This window comes from Crinia signifera, chromosome 1, assembly GCF_055691185.1.
Source record: "Crinia signifera chromosome 1, ASM5569118v1, whole genome shotgun sequence".
NCBI classification, from domain to species: Eukaryota; Metazoa; Chordata; class Amphibia; order Anura; family Myobatrachidae; genus Crinia; species Crinia signifera.
In genome coordinates, this window is record NC_139217.1 from 167,775,975 (window position 1) to 167,800,045 (window position 24,071).

Consider the following 24,071-nt stretch of genomic DNA (forward strand, 5'->3'; position numbering starts at 1 on the left):
AAGTCTATGTAAACCATTAAAGTGTAGACCTATTGATTGTTGACCATCTGGTGTCCACAAATTGACAGTCTATTTATTTATCTTCCATCCAGATACCAGCATCAAAATGAGGAACACTCTATGCAGTCAGGCATCTGGCTTCAGGCAACAGAGTAAGGTTCTTGGACAGTAGTGGCGCCATCTACTGTACAGGGGGTGCAATCTGTTTTTGAAAGTGGAAAACCTTTCAGTACTTGTTTCCTAGCACGGCGCCCAGATTTCCTACGTATGGCACCGTAGGGAATTCGCATCGCATGGGCCATTATAGCGGCATGTGATGCGATGCGAAGCGATGCGATTTTTTTAATGTAATTTTTTCTATGCTCATTGTACCCCACTATATCGCATCGCATTGCATCGCGAGTCCCGCAAAATCGCATGCGATTTAATCGGATGTACGATGCCATGACATTAGGCACACAATAATAATGTATGATTGTATGTCCCAAAAATAGGTTTAACGCACCCCCCCACTATCCACGCCAGCCCGAAGCGTGGCGAGCGCAGCGATCCCCGCGAGGGGCGGCGGAACGCGTCCTCCGATCTTTTTATTCCCCCACTATCCACATTGGCGTGGAGTTGATGTTATATAGTGTGGCGAGCGCAGATAGCCACCGAGCCCAAAGCGTGGAGAGCGCAGAGAGCCCCGCGAGGGGACACAGATTACTTTACATGTATTCCGTGTCCCCTTGCGGGTCTCGCTGCGCTCGCCATGCTTCGGGCTCAGTGGCTCGCTGCGCTCGCCACACTATATAAAATCAACTCCACGCCAATGTGGATAGTGGGGGAATAAAAAGGTCGGAGGACGCGTTCCGCAGCCCCTCGCGGGGCTCGCAACACTTCGTGGTGGCGTTTATAGTGGGGGGTGCGTTAAACCTATTTTTGGGACATACAATCATATTATTGTATACCTAATGTCATGGCATCGCACACCCTATAAAATGCGATCGCATGCGATTTTGCGGCAGATGCGATGCGATGGCCCGAGGCTGAGAAAGCAGTGAATAAATTACATAGGAAAATCACATCGCACATCGCATGGTCCTAAAATGGAACATGCTATGCGATGCGATTTCCCTATGCAGAATAGCCCACTAAGCAAATTGTAGGAAACAAGTACCAACCTTTCTAATACGCAGTTTAAACTTTGTTGTAATTTGATGTAATTGGCATGGTGATGTCTGAAATTGGCAACATATGCATGAATATTTAGTGTCAAAGCACATAAAAGTCCCCGGGACCTGAACAAATCCAATTCTGTAGACAATTCCTCCCCCAATTTATTTAATCTCCCTCGCTCCACTCTCACAATATTCCTTAGCACCCCTATCTAGCAATTTACTGTTTTATCAATAAAATGTGTTTGGCTGGATACCAAAGTGATTTGAGTTTTGAGGAATAAAAATTAAAGACCATGGGGTCAATTTACTAAGCCTTGGCGATGGAGCGTTCCTGTCATGTGACATGACAGTTAGGAGATGATTAGCTGGTACTTTATCTCTCTCTGCACTTTATCTCTCAAAAGGCTTAGTACATAGACCACAATGTTTTACTAAAATACATTGTTCTAAGAATATTTATGTAAGGTAATTATTGTGAAGTTTGGGACATACGTAATGAACTAGTTGATCCTTATCTGCTATAGGCAATACTTATTTGTAAGAAAATATATTTTATCTTACTTTTTATTTTCAATATCCAAAACATTACTAAATCTTGTTATCGTTCATTGGCAGTTGTGATCCCGACATCCAACTGTAGGAGCATCCCACATTTTCACAGTGCAATAACCACTAAATTGTTTCCCATTTGATTATATTTTAAGTGTTAATAACTGAAATGACAGATTTTGATGACACAATAACAGGTAATAGTACTGTACATTAGCTGAAAGTACATTGACATTTGCTAATAATACAATGCTGTCGCTACAGTATGTCCACCCGTCTATGTACAATAGTGATTCCTGCAAGTAAATGTATGGGGGAGAACGATCATTTTAGCAAACTGAAGTGCAAAGTAGCACTGGCTTCTGTGTGTGAAATGACCCTCATCGTCACCATCATCATCAACAACAACAAATAACTTAGATTCTTTTTTACTACAGGTAGAAGAAAGGCATACTATATAAAAAGAGCCAGGCATGACCAGTTTTGCGGTAATGCTTTATAAAATTCTGTACACTTTCTTTTGGTCATAGGCAATTGGTTGGCACAAACATCAAAGCCACATTGTTTTTTTTTTCTTTGTTCATTCCCTATCAACATAGTAATAGTAACAGTTGATATACAAAATAAGCTGATGGTAGCACAATGAGCAAAAATATTGTATTATGTTTAAGTGCAAGGGTATACTGTATTGACTTCATATAAAGCTGACTGCGACAACATATCAATTTGCCATTTTAAATACAATACTTGCATTATTATAATTCTTGAAATACAATTCTCTTTTTTTTTAATAACACTTTTTAAATCTATTTACACACATCCAGTTGTAACACTTGACAGTAGCATTATGGAGCATGTAATAATATAACAGACTCTCTGAAAGGTACTGCTTATGATGTTGATTAATCTTATTTCATTCCTGCCTGAAAGGTACCAAGAAATGAGTGCTAATCCCAGTCAGGTGACCAGTCACCTGACACCTTCCGGTGGTATCTCTACAGCTTCTGTACATCTCACTGTCCAACATACTTTGGCCCACTTTACTGAATCCATATTGTGTTTCCTCTCTCTGGTCTACGAGGTTCCACTGTAAGGTCTCCAAATGTAGAGAAAAACTGCTCCATCTCCTTCTGCAACATGTCATTTCTTTTCTCAGCGTCCTCTTTTGCACGTTCCGCATTCCTCATCTTAATTTCCACCATGGTGTACTTCTTTTTCTCCTGTTCCAGTTCTTCATGCAGGGCAACTACTTCTGTCTCCAGAGTCAGATTTCTTTGTTCCAGGCTGAAGATACACATATGAAAGTCAGTTGGATTAGAGAAAAACATATAAATGTAAAATGCTGACATTTTTGGGAGTATTCAATTTTCCCAGATCATTTATCTCCCCCCAAAAATTGGCTGCAAATTTTTGACCAATGGTCATTATCGGTCTATCCATTTAAAACACTTTATTTTTGTGGAGAAATATATCCAGAACCCATTTGTCATCATAGCTCTGTGGGCTGCTTATTGGGAATTACGTTTTGCGTGCCTGAGGAACCCAAAGCTTAATCCCCAATAAGTGTCAGATATTGGGGCTATTCAGTTGAATAGCCCCACCAAATCCATTAGCTGCTGTAAATAACTGTAGATAATTGAATACCCCCATTGATGTCAATATGGTCTAAATAACAAGTTTAGGTTTGAGTTCTAAATTAAATTTAAAAAATGAACATTAATGTGTATTGTGCTGACCAAAAGGAATAAATGGAAGATGGTAAGAATCAGCAAAAAAAATGTTTTTAATTAAAGTGTTCAGAAATCGATGTTTAAATAAACATGAAATGAGTAAATACATTCTTTTGCTAAAACCTCTGCTGAGTCTTTGGGCATTTTCCACTAGACAATTTCAATTGTACAGAATCCCCTTTGTTCTCCTACTATAGCTATTTGTGCTACCAGTGCTCGTTGTCTTTTGTCTCTTTGTCACTTTTTGTCCCCTTTAGTGAGATGTGCCTCCCCAAAACTCACTGCTTGTCACTCCCACAACTACAGAGTGTTGCCTAATCCTTGTTCCTGGTGTCTGTGGTTTCACTGTAATGTCTTCAATTCATCCAATACTGTATATATGTATGAGAAGGTTTGTTGTTGTGAATTGTATCTACACTGTTTTCATGCATGTATACATATCACCCAACGTAAGATGATGCCTACATTTTGTGTAATAACGATAACAAAAAATAAAATATAACGCATCATTTTCTTCTTCCTGTCAGTTACATTACATTTTATCGAATGGGCTTCCTTCATCAAATCAGCTATGCAATTGTTACTAGCCACTGCATCAAACCAATATGATTGCATTATCATCTATGGTTGTACTGTGTGCATGAGCAGAAACAGTCTGAGCATCGTGCATGCCACCAAAAGTCAAGCTGCAGACACCACTTTTGTGTGTCCACAGTTACAAATAAACAGCCAGTCATTGGATGGGTATCAGAATGCAGATTCAATGGTTGTCGACCACCAAAAAAGGAAAGATTGGGAACATTGATGGTTGCTGACCATCCTCTTCCAATGTCTATTCCTAGAGCAAGCAAAAAGTTGGTGAAACCACACTGCAGGAGGGGCAAATAAAAAATATGCAGTGAGATACTGTGTACAGTAGATTTGGGAGGTGAATGTTTGGACTCATATCTACTTGCAGTGTAACAAAAAGATGTTCAGTAATTGTTGATTACATGTAGAAGCAGCCCGTATTTACCTTGCATGCCAAAAAATATATTTGCCTCATGGTTTGTTCTAGCACTGGTACCCTGTGCTGGCCCTACCTACTTAATGTGTGATGTCACGCACAGGGGGCAAGTCGCCAGCACCCGGAAGCTATAACAGTCTCTGGAGACCAGTTGCTGGCCTGTCCACTGCTCCTAACAATGTAGACAATGTACACACATCAGCTGTATGATGTAAATCTTTGCTTTATATGAATTTTATGCTTTTCCTGCTGATTCCGCTCACCTGTCAGTGACTGTTTTCTGCTATCAATATTATTGTACAATTTTCTATAACATGTTCAAGCTTTATAAATACAGAGCAATAGTAATACCTTTTTACTCTTGTCTCATACTCCATTTTCTGTTTTGACATTTCCTGCTTTAAGCTGGAGACAAGACTATGCAGCGCACTGTGGTTACTTGTGTTGCTCACTACAAAAGTCTCACTGTTATCACTGCTACTGGTAGCCCTGCTGCTGCGTCCTCCTGCACTTCTCCTGTCAAATTTGCTCTCAAAGTCTGCTGCATTGGTAGCATCCTCGTTGGTTGGCCCATCCAAAACAGGGTCTTCAAAATTTCCACCATAAAAGTCCTGCTCTGCGCAAGTTGTCGTAGAGGAACGGCAAGAGTTGGAGTTTTCTGGTAGGGATATCTCACATGATGATGTCGACCATGTTGCACTGTCTATGCTCTGTTTATCATCAGAGTTCATCATGGAAAACTGTTGGTGCACGTTATCATATGTGGACAACCTGTGCTGTTGTGCGGAATCACTTGTTGAGTCTTTTTGTTTATTATCTCTTAATGTTACATATCCATTGGGCAGCCAGCTTGAGGTCCGACTGTTCAAAGCATTGCTCATTGTGTCTGTGCTACACACTCCCATTTTTACAGCACCGTTCTGCACACTGTGAGTGCCCATTTTAGTACCTGAACTTTTCAGGGAAGAGGTTCTCCTGGCCTGTAAGGTACCATTAGGTAATGAATGGTGCTTGTCATGGACTTCCACTGAGCTGCTGAAAGATCCGTTTGTAACAATACCACTACCCTTATTAAATGCTGGGTTCTTCTTCACCATTAGTGGCGGACTTCGGGTAACATCAAGTTTATGAATGCTATTCCTTGGGCTGCTGGATTTACTTCCTGAGAGTGCAGTGGGGGAGCCATTATCAACAATGGGCTTTTGGGAAGAATCAGACTTCTCCCAGGAACAACGCCTCACTGCTATATCCTTTGTGTTATTGTTCTCTTTATTTTGTATTTGGCCTAAAATCATTTTCTTCTGCAATTCGATATTGTTGTTACTAAGCTCTTGTCCAATTTGGATCTGAACATCGGCATCTTTGGGGAAAAGTACTTCATGCTCACTTATCATCACTGCCATCAGCTGCTGCACCATAACAGTGCCTGCAAAATAAGGAGAAGACCCAGGTTACACCTATGTACAACATCTGTAGCGATTGATAGATACAGTAGATAGATAGATAGATAGATAGATAGATAGATAAAATTTGTGATCCACACTGACCAGTGCAGCTCTTCTGCGTGTTTTTTGTGAATATGCATCTTAGGGGTGTGGAATGTTAGGTTGACAGTGAAAAGGTCGACCACTATTAATTGACAGGCAGAAGGTCAACACATGAAAAATGTCAACATGCATTAGGTTGATGTGGTCAAATGGTCGAAACAAGGAAGGTCAATATGGAAACGGTTGACATGAAAAAGGTCGACATGATTTTATCATGTTTTTTTTGGTGTCTATGTCACCGGACACTGCATTACTGTACTGTTGCTTTGGTGGTAAAGTATCAACGAGTCCATTTAAAAAAAAATATTAAAAACTCATTAAAAACTCATGTCAACCTTTTCTCATGTTGACCCTTTGCTTGTGTCCACCTTCTGACTTCAATAAATAGTGGTCAATCTTTAGACTGCTGACGTAGACGAAGACACTGTTGACATAATGACCGATCTTAGGAGGGAAGCCAATTACACCTAGAAATATGCCGCCTGTGAACGAGGGTGGTAGCTTTGACACCTGGGGCTATTCATTTACAGCCTTTTTCTCTTGCCTGGTAAATTACTGTGTTAACAGGCACTAACCCATAGAATCTAGGATACGTTGTAAATCTATGGGTAAACATGGCCGTGGCACCCAAAAACAGGCTACAGTATGTCACAGGGAGTTCCCCAATTACTGCAGCCTGTGGGTATAATTGAATAGCCCTGTTTCAGTAAATCACCAATGCTAATTGAATTACCCAATCTGTGTCAATGTGATGCAGCAAAGTACTTCACAAGACTGCACTGATTCATTTTATATAATATAGTTGTACAGTGTGCTTTTTCCATTGAGTCCGTTTTTTAATCTTTTATTCTTTAATTGTGTGTGGAATCTGAATGAAGTGTATGGCTGTAACTTAAATCCTGAATGACAAATGCAAATTGCTGTAAAAACTATAAGATCATTTCAGCCCACCAAATCTATATTTATTTCTTGTGATGGGGGAAGGATCATAGGCGAATCTAGAATTATGGTAATGGGTGGTCCCAGAACTAGACACAACAGTAGGGGGACCTTTGCGCGGCATAAAGGGGGCGTGGTCCCATGGAAAGGAGGCATGGCATCACAAAAAGCGGTGTGGTATTACACTTTAGACCATACACGGTAATGCCCATTACACATTTTAGCAAACTCCGTAATACCCATTACACATAATGCCACACGCCATAATGCCAATTACACATTAGGCCACACACCATAATGCCCATTAAACATTGTGCCACAAATCATGATGCCCATTACATACTATATAACAAACCGTAATGCCCATTACATATTTGCCACATAAGTGCTTCTTACCTACGTGTTCATTGCTAGGGGGTTCTTGCTTGATGGCACCATAGTACCCATTACACATTATGCCGCACACCATAGTACCCATTACACATGATGCCACACACCATAGAACCCATTACACATGATGCTGCACACATAATGCCACTTACACATGATGCTGCACACCGTAATGCCCCTTACACATTGAGCCACACATTATGTGTAATGCCCCCACATACTGCCACTTGTAGCGTCCCTTAAGCAATGCCCCCAAAAGTGCCACTTACTGTAAATTTTTATATGAGCCTTCGCTGCTGCTGCAGGGAGAGATGGAGAGCGGTGCAGCTGCTTCTATGGGGAGAGGAGCAGAGCGCAGCGCAGAGCACGCTCCCACTCCCCTCCTGGTGTCCCCTCTAGCCGAGTGGACATTTGAAATATTATGCGCGCTGTTGTGCGTGATGTCGGGGTAGCACACCGGGCACCGGCACCACATGATTAAGGGGGGCGGGCTAAGGTGAAAGCGGGGAGAAGAATTGGAGCGGAAGCTGCTGGGATGACAGTCATTGACAGCTGGGAAGAGAGCAGGGGGCTGCCCGGCTGTATTCAGAGCACTGCAGGTCACGGCTGTTTGAAATAATACCCCTTTCACAACAGGAAATGCAGGGATTTACCCAGGAATGTGGTACCAGGATCATGCAGGGACATTCCCAGGTGACCCCTTATACACCAGCCTAGTCCCTGCATTTTCTGGTGTGAGGGGGAGAGACAAACACTCCCCTCTCCCTACCCCCCTTTAACCAACAAGCTATATCTTCGGAACCAACTGACCCATTTACATGAGACCAGTATCATATTGAAGAACTTTTGAGTTGGCTTCGAATGATTTTTGGTCCCGTGAAACTGGGCTGTTTGGTTCCAGAGAAATCTGCCCTCAAAGAACATAAACAGTCATGAAATGACATTTTAAGAAATTAAAAAAAAACAAAAAAAAAAACGGTTTAACCTCAATATCCCTGGAACCAATTAACCCATATGGATCCAGCCTGGTATCAGATTGAAGGCCCAGCGATTTGGGTTTGACTGACATCAACCTCGAGCTTCAGTGATGCCGAAGGGGGAACTGGCAGCTGTTGAACTGGGTGCGGGTCGGAATTAGCGGGTCCCATGTTATCCTATAGGGAAAACGTTCCAGCTTTGCCTGGCAGTATCTCCGGTTCCCAGGGGGCTAGAGACACGGGGCTGGGCTCGTTGGAAAGCCCCATCCCTCAGCTACAAAATGGGCTAATGGGTGGTCCTGTGCACCCCCGGACCACCCCCTAGATTCGCCTATGGGAAGGATGTTATTATGCTGATGTTTTTATTGGCAAGAAATCAATGCATAATATAATTTATACAACACTATCTATAATTGTGTCATGATCCCAGTGCTACAGAATGGTTGGAACATGTGTCTCAGATTCTATAGGTTCCAGCTGCCTAAGTTGCCAACTGATCCTCCAGATCCTCAATCTTATCATTTCAAAATCCCACATCCAGTTGTAGCCTGTCCTCTGAGTAGCTACAGTTAATATGAATTTGGATGGTGAACTGCATAATATGTAAGTATACAGTACCAATGACGAAAAGCATTCTGAGCACTGACAGTGGACACTCAGGAGTTAACTAAATGAAAACGAACACTGTATTACAGAACACACTAGAATTCCACTCTAGTCCTCCTACTAATGCTAAGCTATTCTTTAAGAAGATACAATAGTGTGGAGAAAGTATTAATTGTACCCACATTTCAAATAATACAGGGTTTTGTATATTACTGTATTTACATAATGTAATTCTATATCAGCAGCAAACACTCTGGGCCTATAAGAGGTATAATATTGTATCCAGTGCCGATGCGAGACAACGGAGTGCCCAAGGCGGGGGGGGGGCACTCCGGTGCTCACCCGCCCCCCCGGCCGCTGTATAGGAGGGGGGTGGTGCTGGTGATTGCGGCGAGGGGATGGATGCTGCGATGCTCACCCAGCCGCTGTATATTGGGGGTGCCGGTAATTGCGCCGCGTCATTCCCCGGGGCTGGGGGGGGGGGGGGGGTGGCGGGGGGTATAGGAGGCCACTCGTGACACTCACCTCTCTGGTGCCACTCACCGCTGCACGGGTCAGGACCCGTGCAGCGGTTCCTTCTGCAGCTCAGCTGGTGGGGAGACCCGTCCCTAGTCCCTGCTGCAGCCGCTGACTGCTTAGCGCTGCTGCCACTGTTCCCCACTGACGCCAATGGTGAGGGGCGGGCGGGATCTTCTGGGACCAGTGTCTCACGACCAGCGGTAGCAGCGCTAGGCAGCCATCGCCAGCAGCAGGGACCAGGGACGGTTTTTAGAATGCTGCTGCCACAATTATATTTTACTCAATTGTTGGGCTGAAGAGGCGCCCTCCAGTGGCCGCTGCCCTAGGCAGCTGCCTAAAGCTGCCTAGTGGTAGCGCTGGCCCTGATTGTATCTAATAAGTTACAGATATATAGATTTCCTATACAGCTGTAATAGACTGGTGTATAGGTTGTCACTTGAAAAAAAAAAAAATGAGAATGAGCCGTTTCATTTATTTAAAACACAATAGGTTCCAAAGACTGTATTATAATGTTCATATAATATGAGATTTAAATTGTATATTACTGCAGTATGCTTAAGTTAGGGGTTGAGGTGCCTATTTATTATGGAGAAGTTCGCTAAATCCTCTGAAAGAGGTGATTTATGCTGCAGATGAGGCTGCTTCCAATATGAGAAGCCATTCTGGCCCTCAATATTGTTCTTATCATTAAGCACAAGAAAGCCTATTTTAGAATAATACCACTTTTACACCAAAAAGAACACGGTTCCAATCCAGGGCCCTTATTCTGATTGATGCGGACTTTACCGCGTTCTTACGGATCGCGTCTTTACGGCGTCTGCGCATGCGTGGAGAACGCTACGCGCATGTGCCACGCCTTGACTCGGTACCAGTTCGGACAAAGCCCGTCCAAAACTGGTCACCGCAATCAGTCGGGAAATAGGGGCGTATTATGGGCGTCATGCGGAATGACACATGGGCGTAGTTTCAAAGTGGGCAAAACGGGGCGGAAACATGGGCGGACACGGGGGAGTACACTTATGTTGGGGGGCGTACATTCGGAAACCACTCCGAATGCACGCGAGCAAAAAGGGCTGAAATGTGCGGTGTCCACAAGTGTACTATTGCTTTGCGGACACCACTCGTTCATGCGGTAGGCGAACGTACGCCTAATGACTACAACCATTAACACCTGAACCCAATAACAATCTACTCCTTTACTCATTACTCACTAATAGGACGCTTGTCAGTGCTTTAATTGAAACCATTGCACTTCAATTGCTGTAAGGGTTAATGTGTGCTATGCATGTGTTAGGCATGCTTGTAAGGATATATTGGAATCTAATTGATTCCAATTCCAAATAAGCAGTTTTTTATGAGGATAGGTAATTGAATAAGTGGGTCATGTGATGTCTTGCAGAAGATACTTCATAGTGGGTTGTTTGGCGTAAATCCTCCGCTTACGTGCGGTAGCACCGCTTGGCTCCCGTTCGGATGCGGTATTCCCGAGCATACTCTGTAATACTCTGTAATACCGTGCCGAATCGGAGTGTTTCTCCCGCACACGCATGGTTTGTATGTCGTCCGTAAACACGCCCTGTTCTTAAAGAGTGAGTCCGTCCGAATGCGGAGGACACGTGGGCGTTTCTACGGACGATGGCCGCATGCGGCAAAACACCGTGGCGTGCGGACCGCTCCGTAAGAATGCGGGAATATCCGCACAGATCAGAATAAGGGCCCAGGTCGGATCCGGGATTTGCCCCATTTACACTGTGGTGCCGACCTGGGCACCAGTTACACTGCACGCGGATGCAGGGGGCAGCGCTTGGAGATGAAATCAACTCCAAGCACCGGGACTGGCATAAGACACGCCGGGACTGCCGATCCCCATGCTTGGAACAAGCCCCCAGCCTCCTGTCAGCAATGTGAATTGATGCCACACACAGGCATCCACAGCCCTGGTAACATGCACACAACAAACATTGTATACGGTAGATCACTGCATCTTCAATTTGGTTGGCTATTAAAAATGACACACTGTTTGTTTTGTTTACTAAAACCAATTATGTCCAGTTTCTATGCCAATTGCAATGATTTTTAGATTCATACATAACCCTAATAGGATGCAGACCCCTTGCTAATTGTAAAACTATATACTGATTTAACTTACCTTCCATTATAGTCATTGGATCCTCCACCTTGGGGCGTAAGATGTTGGGACCAAATACTGTCGCCAGGTTCTGTACACTCATTTTGTTTACTCCAGAGTAAGACTGAACTTCATCCAGGAACCTGTCACACATATAGGACAGCTGCAGTTAGCTAGAGTGCAGGACTAAACACATTTCTTCCATACAATAAACTACTTGAAAAGGGTGGACAATGAATCTGATGGACAGGAAATGATCTCCTAACAAATCACGTACCCCAATTTACCTTGGAGTACGTGATCTACAGCACAGTTTTAGTGATCTATACCTTACAGAGCAGTGTTTGTGACTATGGGGGTTATTTTGTTCACTCTTTCTGACAAATTCCTTCTTAGATGGCCAAAACCATGTGCATTGCAGGTGGGGCAGATATAACATGGGGTGTGGTATAGGGTTCCGACAGTCAGGATCCCGACTGGACGGACTCAGACAGCATGGTGAGCGCAACAAAGCCCCTTGTGGGCTCACTGCACTCACCACGCTGCAGGCACGGTGGCTCGCTATGCTCGCCACCTATTCTATTCTCCCTCTATGGGGGTCGTGGACCCCCACAAAGGAGAATAGCCGGTGGCCGTCAGGAACCCGTCTGTCGGTGTTTTAACAGTCGGGATCCCGAGTCGGTTAAATGACTGTCGGGACCCCATCCGGCGCCCATAACATTTGCAGATAGAATTAGATTTGGGTGGGGTTTTACTTCAAAGTGAGATCTATATTGCAGTGTAAAAATAAAGCAGCCAGTATTTTCCCTGCACAGAAACAAAACAAATCACCCAAATCTAATTCTCTCTGCACATTTTTCATCTGCCCCCCTGCAGTGCACATGGGCCCTTATTCTGATCGGTGCGGTCGGAGCCGATTATGCGGCCAGGACCGTGCGTGCGAAACCCCGCCTTCCATATGGATCGCCAACTCCGTCCGTATGCGGTAAGAAGCTGTCCGAACGGACCGCACGTGTATTTTTCACGGAATACGCCTCCTCCATCTAAGGGAACCTCCCCCATCATTCGATGGTCGCAGACCATCGAATGCAGGACCGAGTGCTCCACCAGCACCCGCAACCTCAGACCACACGGACATTTTTCCGTGCAAAAGCAGAGATCTGGGCGGGCAGCTGACATCCGGTGATGTCATATGTCCGCCCCCTACACGTGCGTCACGGCCGCATTCCCATACGTACGCCCAGCGTTTTCATGGGAACTCCCATGAAACGCGGGGCGTATGCATATGGTAATGAGCCCAAATAGCCCTTCACGCCCCTCTCCACCCCCTGTTCGGAGTGTTCACATTTGGCCGTACGCCCCGCTTGCACATGCGCAGAGACGCCTCTGCACATGCGCAGACACAAAACATCGGCGGGCCGAACGCACGCGGATATATCCGCACCGATCAGAATAAGGGCCATGGTTTTGTCCATCTAAGAAGGAATTTGTCAGAAAGAGTGAACCAAAATAGCCCCCTATATTCAGGATTATTGATGATGAAAGGTAAAGTACCCAAGTCCATAAACTATCCAACATTACTACTAAATCTATAGGTACCCCAGTGAGAGGAAACAAGCTGGTCACCAAAACTGCAATTGTACAGTTGATGACAAATTTAAAATGAAAAAAAAAAAAAAAAACATTGTACAATGTTTCTTATCCATTTACACTATTTCTTATCCATGAATTGTAATTTATAAATCCCAAATATTTTGTTGTAGAAATATAGAAGTTGATATCCCTACTTCTTCATTTAAAAAACTTCAGGGGTTCAGGGGTCGGTTTATCACTGCTATTCACAGCAATGAGTTTTGTCAGACACTGTCTCTGATAAGAGTCTATACAAGATAATATTATTGACAGATCTATCCCAGCGAACTTATTGCAGCCAAATGAACATGATGTCTTTAGTGTGCACTCCAGCCTGCATGGGGAGGGATCCAAATAGTCCTCTTCAGTGCTGCTGCTGCTAATGTCATAATCAGATGGTGTAAACTATTGGGGACAGTCTCAAAAAGTGAAGCTTAATAAATTGATCCAGATTATAGTCCCCATGGACTGCATTTTGTTTTAAACTAATGATTATCTTGGTGGGAATAGAACCCATGACCACAGTGCTGTGAGGCAGTAATGCTAACCATTTCACCATCTGTACTACCCATACTCTTGACCGTTACCATTTGAAAGCTCAATTTTGTCACACCTAAAAAATGTGAATAACTATACTGTTTGAACAGTTTGAGTGTCTAATTTGACTTTTGGATGTATAGATAGGCCTGATATATGAAAGAAACTTAGCAGTCATTAAATGGTGAAAAAAAAAAAAAAGAGGTAGTAATTGGAACTCAGAAATAGATCATTGTCTATGAGCTTGCTGAGATCTGGAAGACTGGTTTCTGCAGTCACACCTTATTATTTCCAGATTTGCACAAACTTTATATCCTTTATGCACATTATCTACAAATGGTCCACTTAGTTTATCTTCAACAGTATCAAGTAGAGAATAGATGTAATGATGCTTGCAAACATTTACTATGGTATATTCAAAAATGACTTACTACATGTCTACTTTATAATAGAAATAAAACAAACCTTTAGAAACAGTATACACTAACAATCGCTCATTTCAATGCCTTGCAACCTGCTCAAATTAATGTCAATTAACTACAGATTATTAATAATAGGTCTTTCCCATGTGTGATCAGGAAAACTACAGTACTATCAACTAAAATATGGCCTCATATTGCCAGTTTATCAATGAACCATCATGATTCTCATTGATTATAATTTGTTTAACCTATACATTTTTATTGATTCAGCATTATTGTTATATTCTAATTACATGGTCAGCAGTTCAGGCATTTAATTTAAGTCTCAAGATATTTTTTGAAACTGATATATTTCACCAGCCTAATGATCAATAGTTCTACAGTGATGCTGTTACTCGTATTATTGGAACAGAATTAGCAAATCTGTTACTGACAACTTCCTGAGCACCTGAGGAACTTTCCCCAAGTGTACAACAAACATTATCTGTGCACATGACATATAGGGCCTGAAGAAGAGTTGGATGTCAACACATTTTGGGGAGTTTGCATGTTTCTATTGTACGTTCTAGGCGCAGTTAACCAATCTATTGCTCAACTAATTCCCAACTGGGCTTGAATTTTGGTTTTAGAGTGGATTGAAAGTCAGGAGAAAGAAAATAACGCCCACAAATGAAGTGCCATACTTCATGCTTGCCAGTTCTGACATCACATGCAACCAAATATGTCTGAACAAGGAGTCCCAAATGTCAAGATCAGCATCCATGCACAAGATTATGTTACAAATTTTGTAAAGCTCTTTACCATACGGAACACAATGTGACCAGTGCACTATTGAGACACGCAATTGCACCCCACAGTGTTACACAGTGCAGGTGAATTCATGACATGAAGCCTATCAAACAGTTGGCCATATAGTACTTTACTGTACCTTACAGAAGGTGGGCTGTGAGCTGCATGGCATCTTGTGTCTCAGCGCACCATGATATGGCGTTCTCACATATTTTGTAACACACCAAGGATAGCTACCTGGAGAGATCTAAGGACCGGTGGTGAGTCTCTTTCTGCTTAATGTGCTACTATCCATTGGATCCTTTAAACTGGGTACACACTTAATTATGTTTACCCAGCCTTTAATCACCAATTTTTATCATTCGTTACAGCTCCAGGAGGTACTTCACAAACCATATGTTTTTCATCATGAGGATTTTGTATTTGTTTATTCAGTTATTTGTACATGTAACACGTGACGTAACATGACCGTACATTGGAGGCTTACCTACAAATATACTTCAGTAGATTGTAATTGACTGGAGGGAGACTTTTCACTTGCTTCACTAATTCTGCCAAACCCTATAAAGCACAATAAACATTGTTATGATTGTTATTAACATACTGTAAAACACAAAGCTGTGTTAATGGACTACTGCAGCTGAGATGCAAAACTGTACTGAGTTTGGTATAAATAAAAAACAGCAAGTACTGAAACTGTGCACATGAGAACACACAGTGCCTGATTAACCAATAGGCTGATTAGGCTGCAGCCTAGAGCACCAGGACTTGTAACATGGCATTGCTGGGTCCCACTGTCAAATCAGTGATTTCTACTGATGTGTGATGTGGCATTGCTGGATCACACTGGCAAATTAGTGGACCCTACTGCGATGCATGATGTGGCATTGCTAGGTTACACCAGCCAGTCGTGGTCCCTACTGCTGATAAGTGACATGGCATTGCTGGGTTACACGTGTAGTCAGTGGTCTCTACTGCTGATGTGTGATGAGGCATCAGGGGTGGATTGGCCACCGGGAAACCGGGCCATTTCCCGGTGGGCCGGTCCGGATTTGGCCGGTTTTCCCCCTGCCCAGGCCGCTGCTGTCTCCCCTGGCCGGGCCGCTAACAGCAAGTGGGATTTCTGGGAAGGCTGCCAGTAATAAAGATGGCAGCGCCCGGTGGTCCTAGAGGAGATCTACTGCCCAATGCAACAGCTCCTCTTCCTCCCATTGTCCTTTGCGGTGCTCCTCATGTGTTCAGTCGTGCAGCACAGAGTGGTATTGCCCGGCACTGACTCCACCCCGCTCCTACTATCAGAGCCAGGCTGTCCCTGGACCTCTGCCGACACTGAAGAGAGGCAGCCGGTAAGTGAGCGGCTACAAACAGTTAGCACCAACCCCCACCCCACCTCCTGCAACCCATTAGCAACCTCCCCGGCAACCTGTTAGCACCCCGGCAACCCGTTAGCACCCCGGCATCACCCCCCCCCTGGGAACCGGGCAGCAGCCCCCCGGCAACCCGTTCACATCGATAAAACCCCCTCGGCAACCCGTCAGCACCGATTATCAAAAGCCCCCCCATGGCAACACCGACCAAAGGGAAACACCCCCCCTCCCCCCGGGCTGCTCTAGGATTTCTCCCGGGACGAATTTCATTACCAATCCTCCCCTGTGAGGCATTGCTGGGTTACACCAACATGTCAGTGGCCCCTACTGCTGAAGCGTGGCATGGCAATACTGGGTTACACTGAATAGTCAATTAGTCAATGGTCCCTACTGCTGATGAATGATGTGGCATTATTGGGTCACACAGGAACAATGCACCAGAAGCCCAGTCTTGAGCAACCACGGGCACATTCATTTAAATAAGTTTTTTCTTTACGCATTTGTTATTGCCATCCTGACAGTTAGGCCCTTCTTCATCTTGTGGTAAATAGCTTCCCTACGCTTAGCATGGAGAAGCTATCGCAGAAGGATTCCTGTGCAATACTCTGCAGACACTGGCCTTGAACGTAAAAGCCCTGAAGGATCTGAGAATTAAGTATTGTGAGTATTGTCTTTAAAAGCTCCTTTTTCCACACAATAAATTATTATTATTATTATTATAATTTTATTTATAAGGCCCACAAGTGTTTCGCAGCGCCGTACAAAGGAACAATACAGGGAGACAAGACAATAAATGACCTTAACACATAACATAATGCATAGTGCATCTGACAACAGAGATCATGCACCGTTCCTCCACTACTTACAGACTCCTCTTCTTTGCTGAGCTGTTTTGCACATGACAGAAAATCCTCAAACTTTGCATATGGAATGACAGGCTCCGGCAGCTCTCGCAGGTACAGCTTCAGAAGGGAGGCAACGGTGTGGACATCTGTATTACTGCAGATAACAGAAGAAGCAAGAAGAGGTTAATGTACATAAAGCAGCAGTCTGCAAATCCCTAGTACACATCCCAAGCTATACCACACATTTCAATATCATTTCCCTACAACTGCAAACTAAACCCCATTTCTGTTTTTCTTTTGTCTGCATTTCCAGTCACGCCAAATAAAATTAATTTGTATATTTAGCATTTATCTAAGAACAAGTCCCTACTGACAGAGGCACTGCGTGAAATTTGAAAAGCTTATTCAATATTAAACAGGCAGTTGAGAAAGCAAAAGAATAAATCAGAATCTGGTGTATTAGATTTTTTTTTATACTAGTCCGATATACCTTAAAAAATAGAAGAGGACCGGTGCAACTACTCACATAGGCGGAGATTTACTAAGAAGGCACATTACGAAGGAGTATGACCGGGATCGGCCTCAATCGGCCAAAAATACGAATGGTGAATACAGCACATAAGCTGACGTATTCTCTGGATTCGTATTTTCCAATGATGAAGCCATTGGTATTTGGCTGCCGAGTATATGGCAGCCAAATACGTACGAGCCGCCAGCATTGCACAGATCAGTCAGATCCGCACGATACTTCTCTGTATAAATTTTTGGTACTTGTTTCCTAGCAGGGCGCCCACTAAGCAAATTGCTTAGCAGGCGATTCTGCGTTAGGAAATCGCATTGCATTGCATCGCATGCGATTTTATAGGGTGCAATGCCATTTACTTTACTATACCATTACATGAGATTGCGGACCCCCCCGCTATCCACGCCACCCTGAAGCGTGGCGAGCACAGAGCTTCCTCCGACCTTTCCATACCCCCACTATCCACGTCGGCGTGGAGTTGATTTTATAAAGTGTGGCGAGCGCAGCGAGCCATCGAGTCCGAAGCGTGGCGAGCAGACGCGGATTACTTTACATGTATTCTGCGTCCCCTCACGGGGCTCGCTGCGCTCGACACGCTTTGGGCTCGGTGGCTCGCTGCGCTCACCACACTTTATAAGATCAACTCCGCGCCGACGTGGATAGTGGGGGTATGAAAAGGTCGGAGGACGCGTTCCACCGCCCCTCGCCACGCTTCGGAGTGGCGTGGATAGTGGGGGTGGTTTAGGAACACATTCACACCTGCAAAATCATACAGCTGACACAATAATGATGACATGTGTTAACTAAGAACTGTAATTTACTTAAAAGAATTAAATAGCATAATGATAATAAGAACAATAATGATAATAAGACCATAAAGAAGATAATAACATAATGATAATAAGAAGAACAATAATGATAATAAGAACAATGAATCAAGTTAAACAGTAAAACATTAATTAGTAAAAAATCAGTTAATCATCCCTAGGGAGGAGCGTAAGTGCTCGCAGGATGCGATGAAATGGGTTATCCCCACCCAATGTCTTTCACCACATAAACTCCTGCAAATATGATTGGAGCATGTGGCATGCTGTGCCTCTGTGGCGCTTATTGCGCCATTTGCATGCGCCCCACATTCTCTCCACATTCTGGGTATGTACCCCTGTGGATAGGTCTATGAAATGAAAATGGTGATTAACTTGGGCGTGCTGATAACCTGCAAGTTCCAGCTGTTCAGTGCTGTACGCCCTCCAGCAGTCCGTGTAAATTGTGGTGCCTGGCTCTATAGTATCAATAATAGCCACCATCAAAGTGCTGGCATCGCGTCTGGGCACCATGGTGAGAAAACACTGTCCAGTTTCCCTGCAAATTCCCCCCAAAACCCACTGCTGGGGTAACAGACGGCCAAAATGACTCCTTTTAACGAATAATAACGATGTGGCCATGACCGCCGATACGGCGTTGCGGCTGCACCATGAGGTCCATCGTGCAAGCCTCCCTCATCCATCTGTTATACAAAACAGCACTCTTCTTAGATATGTCCAGCTGTTGCTGACAGTACTCAATGGATGTCAGCTCCTGGGCCCATGAATATATAAAGCGCACCAAAGTCACAAAGGATAACCGGCACTCTGAAAACCAGTGGGCCGCTCTGAGGCTCACCTTGAGCCGCACGCTTTAACATGGCACGCCACATACATTCCTTCACTGATAGGCGCATTGCATGCCCATCTGCGCAATTCTGCGCCATCGGAAGGAGATCATGTCGTTGAAAGAAGTCGATAGCCTCCTCCTCCGTCTGAGGCAAGCTGAACATATTAATTGATGAAGCCATTACATAAATGTCAATAGTTCACCACCAGCTCTGAGGGATACTTCCGCTCCTGTCAGAAAATCAAAAATTAATTGAAAAAAAAAAAAACACGATTGGTGTGGGGTCCTCTGGCCCGGCTTTAACCAGCCCCGGGCTCACTGAGTCCTGGTTGCAGAAATACAGGGGGATGTCCATTTCATTCCCCCCCCTCCCCCCCCGTATTTCTATAACCAGCACCAGGTTCTTGGCCATCGGTGTCATACCACAGCCAGAAGACACTTTTTACATAAGGCCAGGGCCGTTTCTAGACAATTTAGCTCCCAGGGCAGGAAAAAAAAATGCGCCCCCCCCCAAATACATAACATGGAATAGACGAAATTGCGCGCGCCGAAGGCGCGCGCCGAAATAGTGGGTGTGGCTTAATTCAAAAGGGGGTGTGGCTTAATATAAGGGCTTGGCCTGGCAGGAAAACAATTACCTTACATCACACCTAGTACGCCTCACAGATCAAGGTCAAACAATGACAGGCTACTTAAATCATTATACACTATTTATCCATGATGCCAATTACACACGACGCTGCACACCGTATTGACAATTACACATTACGTCGCACACCGTGATGACAAGTACACCTTATGCCGCACACTATGAGGCCAATTACATATTACACCGCACACCGTGATAAAAATTACACATTTTTGTTGCACACCGTGATGACAATTACACATTATGTCGCACACCATGATGCCCATTAGACCCCACACTGTGATGCCCATTACACCCCACACTGGGATGGCAATTACGCAATACTCCCCACACCGTAATGCCCATTACACATTATGCCCCACGAGCCGCTGCCGCACAACTGATGCCGTTTACTAATATGCCCCCACAGTGCCAGATATGCCCCCACAGTGCCACACATATATGCCCCCACAGTGACAGCTATGCCCCCACAGTGCCACACATATGCCCCCACAGTGCCAAATATTCCCCACAGGTATGCCCCACAGTGCCAAATATGCCCCCACAGTGCCACACATATATGCCCCCACAGTGCCACACATATATGCCCCCACAGTGCTGGATATGCCCCCCACAGCGCCACACATATATGCCCCCACAGTGACAGCTATTCCCCCAAAGGCCACACATATGCCCCCACAGTGCCACACATATATGCCCCCACAGTGACAGCTATGCCCCAACAGTGCCAAATATGCCCCACAGTGCCACAGATATATGCCCCCACAGTGCCACAGATATATGCCCCCACAGTGCCACAGATATATGCCCCCACTTTGCCACAGATATATGCCCCCACTTTGCCACAGATATATGCCCCCACAGTGCCAAATATGCCCCCACAGTGCCACAGAAATATGCCCCCACAGTGCCCAATATGCCCCCCCCACAGTGCCACAGATATATGCCCCCCCACAGTGCCACAGATATATGCCCCCACAGTGCCAAATATGCCCCACAGTGCCGGAAGCAGCATACAGTGACTCACTGTTTGCGTCTCCCCCTGCTTCCATCGCCTGTGCTGCTGCCTCTTCTTCATCTTCATCTTCATTGGGGAGGGGAGGGGAGCGCATCACATCTCTCTCCTTCCCCTTCACTGAGCTGTCAGCCATTTATACATCGCGGGCTGTCTCCTGATTGGCTGACAGCCCAGTGACATAGTGAGAGAGGGGAAGGAGACGCACGATGCGCTCCCCTCCCCTCCCCTGGGAAATTAATCAGCGGCGCCGGCGGCGGACACCGGCGGTGACCGTGAGAGGCGAGCTGGGAGGGAGAGCAAGGGAGGCGGTGCTGGGGGGAGCTGCCGGGCGCCCCGGCTGTTTATTAGAGACGGACAAGCCGTGCGGCGCCCCGGGCTGCTGCACGGCTTGTCCGCCTCTAGAAACGGCCCTGCATAAGGCTAAAACACCCCTGCCCACCAAGATCTCCAATTTTATACACAGCCTCCGGCAGACTGTGGCTGTGTGGCTCCCTGCAGCTGCCTCCTGTTAGAGAAACAGACTGCCGCTGGGCTATCTGACAGTAGAGGGAGCAAGGTGCAGAGGCAGCGTGCATCTCCTCCCAGTCAGAGGTGCAGAATAGGGATGGCCATCATTGCCATTGCCATCGATGGTTGCCATAGATGGCAATAGGTCAACTGCCCATCAATAGTGTTAAACTATGCAATGGATGACCATTGATATTTTTACCTATCGATGGTCATCCATTTTTTTTCGACTGATTGGCCTACATCATTCTGCAACATTAGACATTATGGTGTCAACATTCTGAATGTCAACATAGTGAATGTCTTCATAGTGACTGGAAGCCTCTGCTAGCACATTCTGGTAAAAATGTTGTTTTGTAGCTATTTATATTTGGATATTTCATGGTACTACAAAATTAAATACGTTTATTTTATGCACGTTTGGGTGCATACACAAACAGTAGGATAAATAATGATAATAATATAATATAATGATAATAATCTGAGTATTACAAAAAAAGTCATACACGAGACACATGTAAAGAACACAAGTACCACTAGATGGCAGAATGTACCAGCAGCAAAATTCTTGAATGGAAAATGTTGACAAAATTACAATTTATCCTTATAAAATATATCTGATGTACTAAACTGCACATCCCATTTGAATAACGTTGTACACAATGAGAAATTAATAAACTGTAAGCTAAAACTACTAATTAGATCAGGTAGAGGTAGGGTTACTTTTTGACAAATATATTAACTTTATCATATAAAGTAACTATTACTCCAAATTGTTTATTTAGGTCTTTGCATGTCTTTGCATGTTATCCACAATCTGCAGTATGTATTAAAGTTCTATGTTTCACAATCTGTAAAGATCTTTGTTTCTTTCATGAATAGGTCCCTCAGGCTGGTGCTGCATTCACTATGATATACACATTCCGTGTAAGTGCTGGTCAGGGCTGATTACTTTGCACGAAGTTCACCACTTGCCCTCAACCAGTCCTGAGAACATTAATTACAGGTTACTGAATGTACAATATGTTCTCTCACTGCTGCTGTGCTTCTACTGCCCTTGTATAACTTTACTGGTGAAGAAACATACTCTTGATATGGAGTACAGTACAAACAAGAATCATTATGAATACTTTGCTATTTAAATTCTCCCTGATTTAGTAAATACGACATACAATAATATTGCACTATTTTAATCACATTGATGCATACTTACCTACTCTCCCGGAAGTTGCGGGACAGTGACATTTTTTGGGGTTGTCCTCCACAACATCAGAAGTGGGTGTATTCCTCCTGCATTCCACCCATTTTGTAGGGAAGCGGGCAGAATATTCGGTACTTGTTTCCTAGCACGGCCACCCCGATTTACATCGGGGTGGTCGTGTCGGAAAAATCGGGTCGATCGCATCGCATGCGATTTGGTCGCATGCGATGCGATCGACGCGACCGACCGATTTTGGACCCGATTTTTTTTTTTAATGAAATGTAAATCGGGTCCCTGGGACCCGATTTTACATTGGATTCAATGTAAAATATTCCCAACCCCCCCAAATGTCACGGCGTACACCCCACCCCACGATAGACGCCAACCCGAAGCGTGGCGAGCGCAGCGAGCCCGCGAGGGGCGGCGGTGCGCGTCCTCCGACCTTTTCATTCCCCTACTATCCACGTTGGCGTGGAGTTGAGGATAGAATAGTGTGGCGAGCGCAGCGAGCCACCGAGCCCGAAGCGTGGCGAGCGCAGCGAGCCTCGCGAGGGGACGCGTATACCTGTGAAGTTATACGCGTCCCCTCGCGGGGCTCGCTGCGCTCGCCACGCTTCGGGCTCGGTGGCTCGCTGCGCTCGCCACACTATTCTATTCTCAACTCCACGCCGACGTGGATAGTAGGGGAATGAAAAGGTCGGAGGACGCGCACCGCCGCCCCTCGCGGGCTCGCTGCGCTCGCCACGCTTCGGGTTGGCGTCTATCGTGGGGTGACGACGGGGACATCTATAATGTGAAATGGGTCATATTGGCCCATTTCACATTTTTCACATTTTTTAAGGATTTCAATGTTAAAAAATCTTTTAACATTGAAGCCTATGGAAAAATCGGGGGCATCGCGTCGGGACCTATGTTAATGGTCCCGACCGACGCGATGCCCCCGATATTTTACCTTTCCCGACACGATTTCAATGTTAAAATATTTTTTATCATTGAAGCCTATGGGGAAATCGCGGGCATCGCGTCGGTCGCGTCGTGACCATTGTTAACGGTCCCGACCGACGCGATGCCCCCGATATTTTGTCCTAGCCGGCCAAATGGACCTGATTTCAAAGGAAATCGGGTCCATCGTATGGATCGTGTACCTTAACTTAAAGGTACACGATCCATACGATTGTGGCCGTGCTAGGAAACAAGTACCGAATATTCAGATAAAACAAGGAATCACTGGTTCTCACAGAGGGGGCGTTGGTAATATAATACAAATTCCATCATGGGGGTGGGGCCTAATGACATGCCAACATGCCTGGACATGAGGTACGCAATTTTTTTTTTTACTACGCTTAACCAAATTGCACCCAATTAAATTCCCCCCTG

The 24,071-nt window shown here is 44.9% G+C and overlaps 1 protein-coding gene across 5 annotated transcripts in view; it reads right to left on the reverse strand.

The window, feature by feature from the left end:
* Window positions 1-872: 872 nt before the first annotated feature.
* The window catches only part of ARHGAP24 (Rho GTPase activating protein 24), a 716,382-nt gene continuing 693,183 nt past the window's right edge, over window positions 873-24,071 (reverse strand). For 3 of the 5 annotated variants that reach the window (XM_083176529.1, XM_083176535.1, XM_083176520.1), the window contains exons 6-10: window positions 17,165-17,297; window positions 15,419-15,492; window positions 11,573-11,694; window positions 4,797-5,871; window positions 873-2,993 (exon numbers count right to left, since the gene is read on the reverse strand). In XM_083176529.1, the coding sequence (XP_083032655.1) occupies window positions 2,750-2,993; window positions 4,797-5,871; window positions 11,573-11,694; window positions 15,419-15,492; window positions 17,165-17,297 (1,648 nt within the window). In that variant the 3' untranslated portion in view covers window positions 873-2,749. The remainder of the gene's footprint in view (window positions 2,994-4,796; window positions 5,872-11,572; window positions 11,695-15,418; window positions 15,493-17,164; window positions 17,298-24,071) is intronic. The other 2 variants (XM_083176553.1, XM_083176544.1) reach the window with 1 other exon arrangement.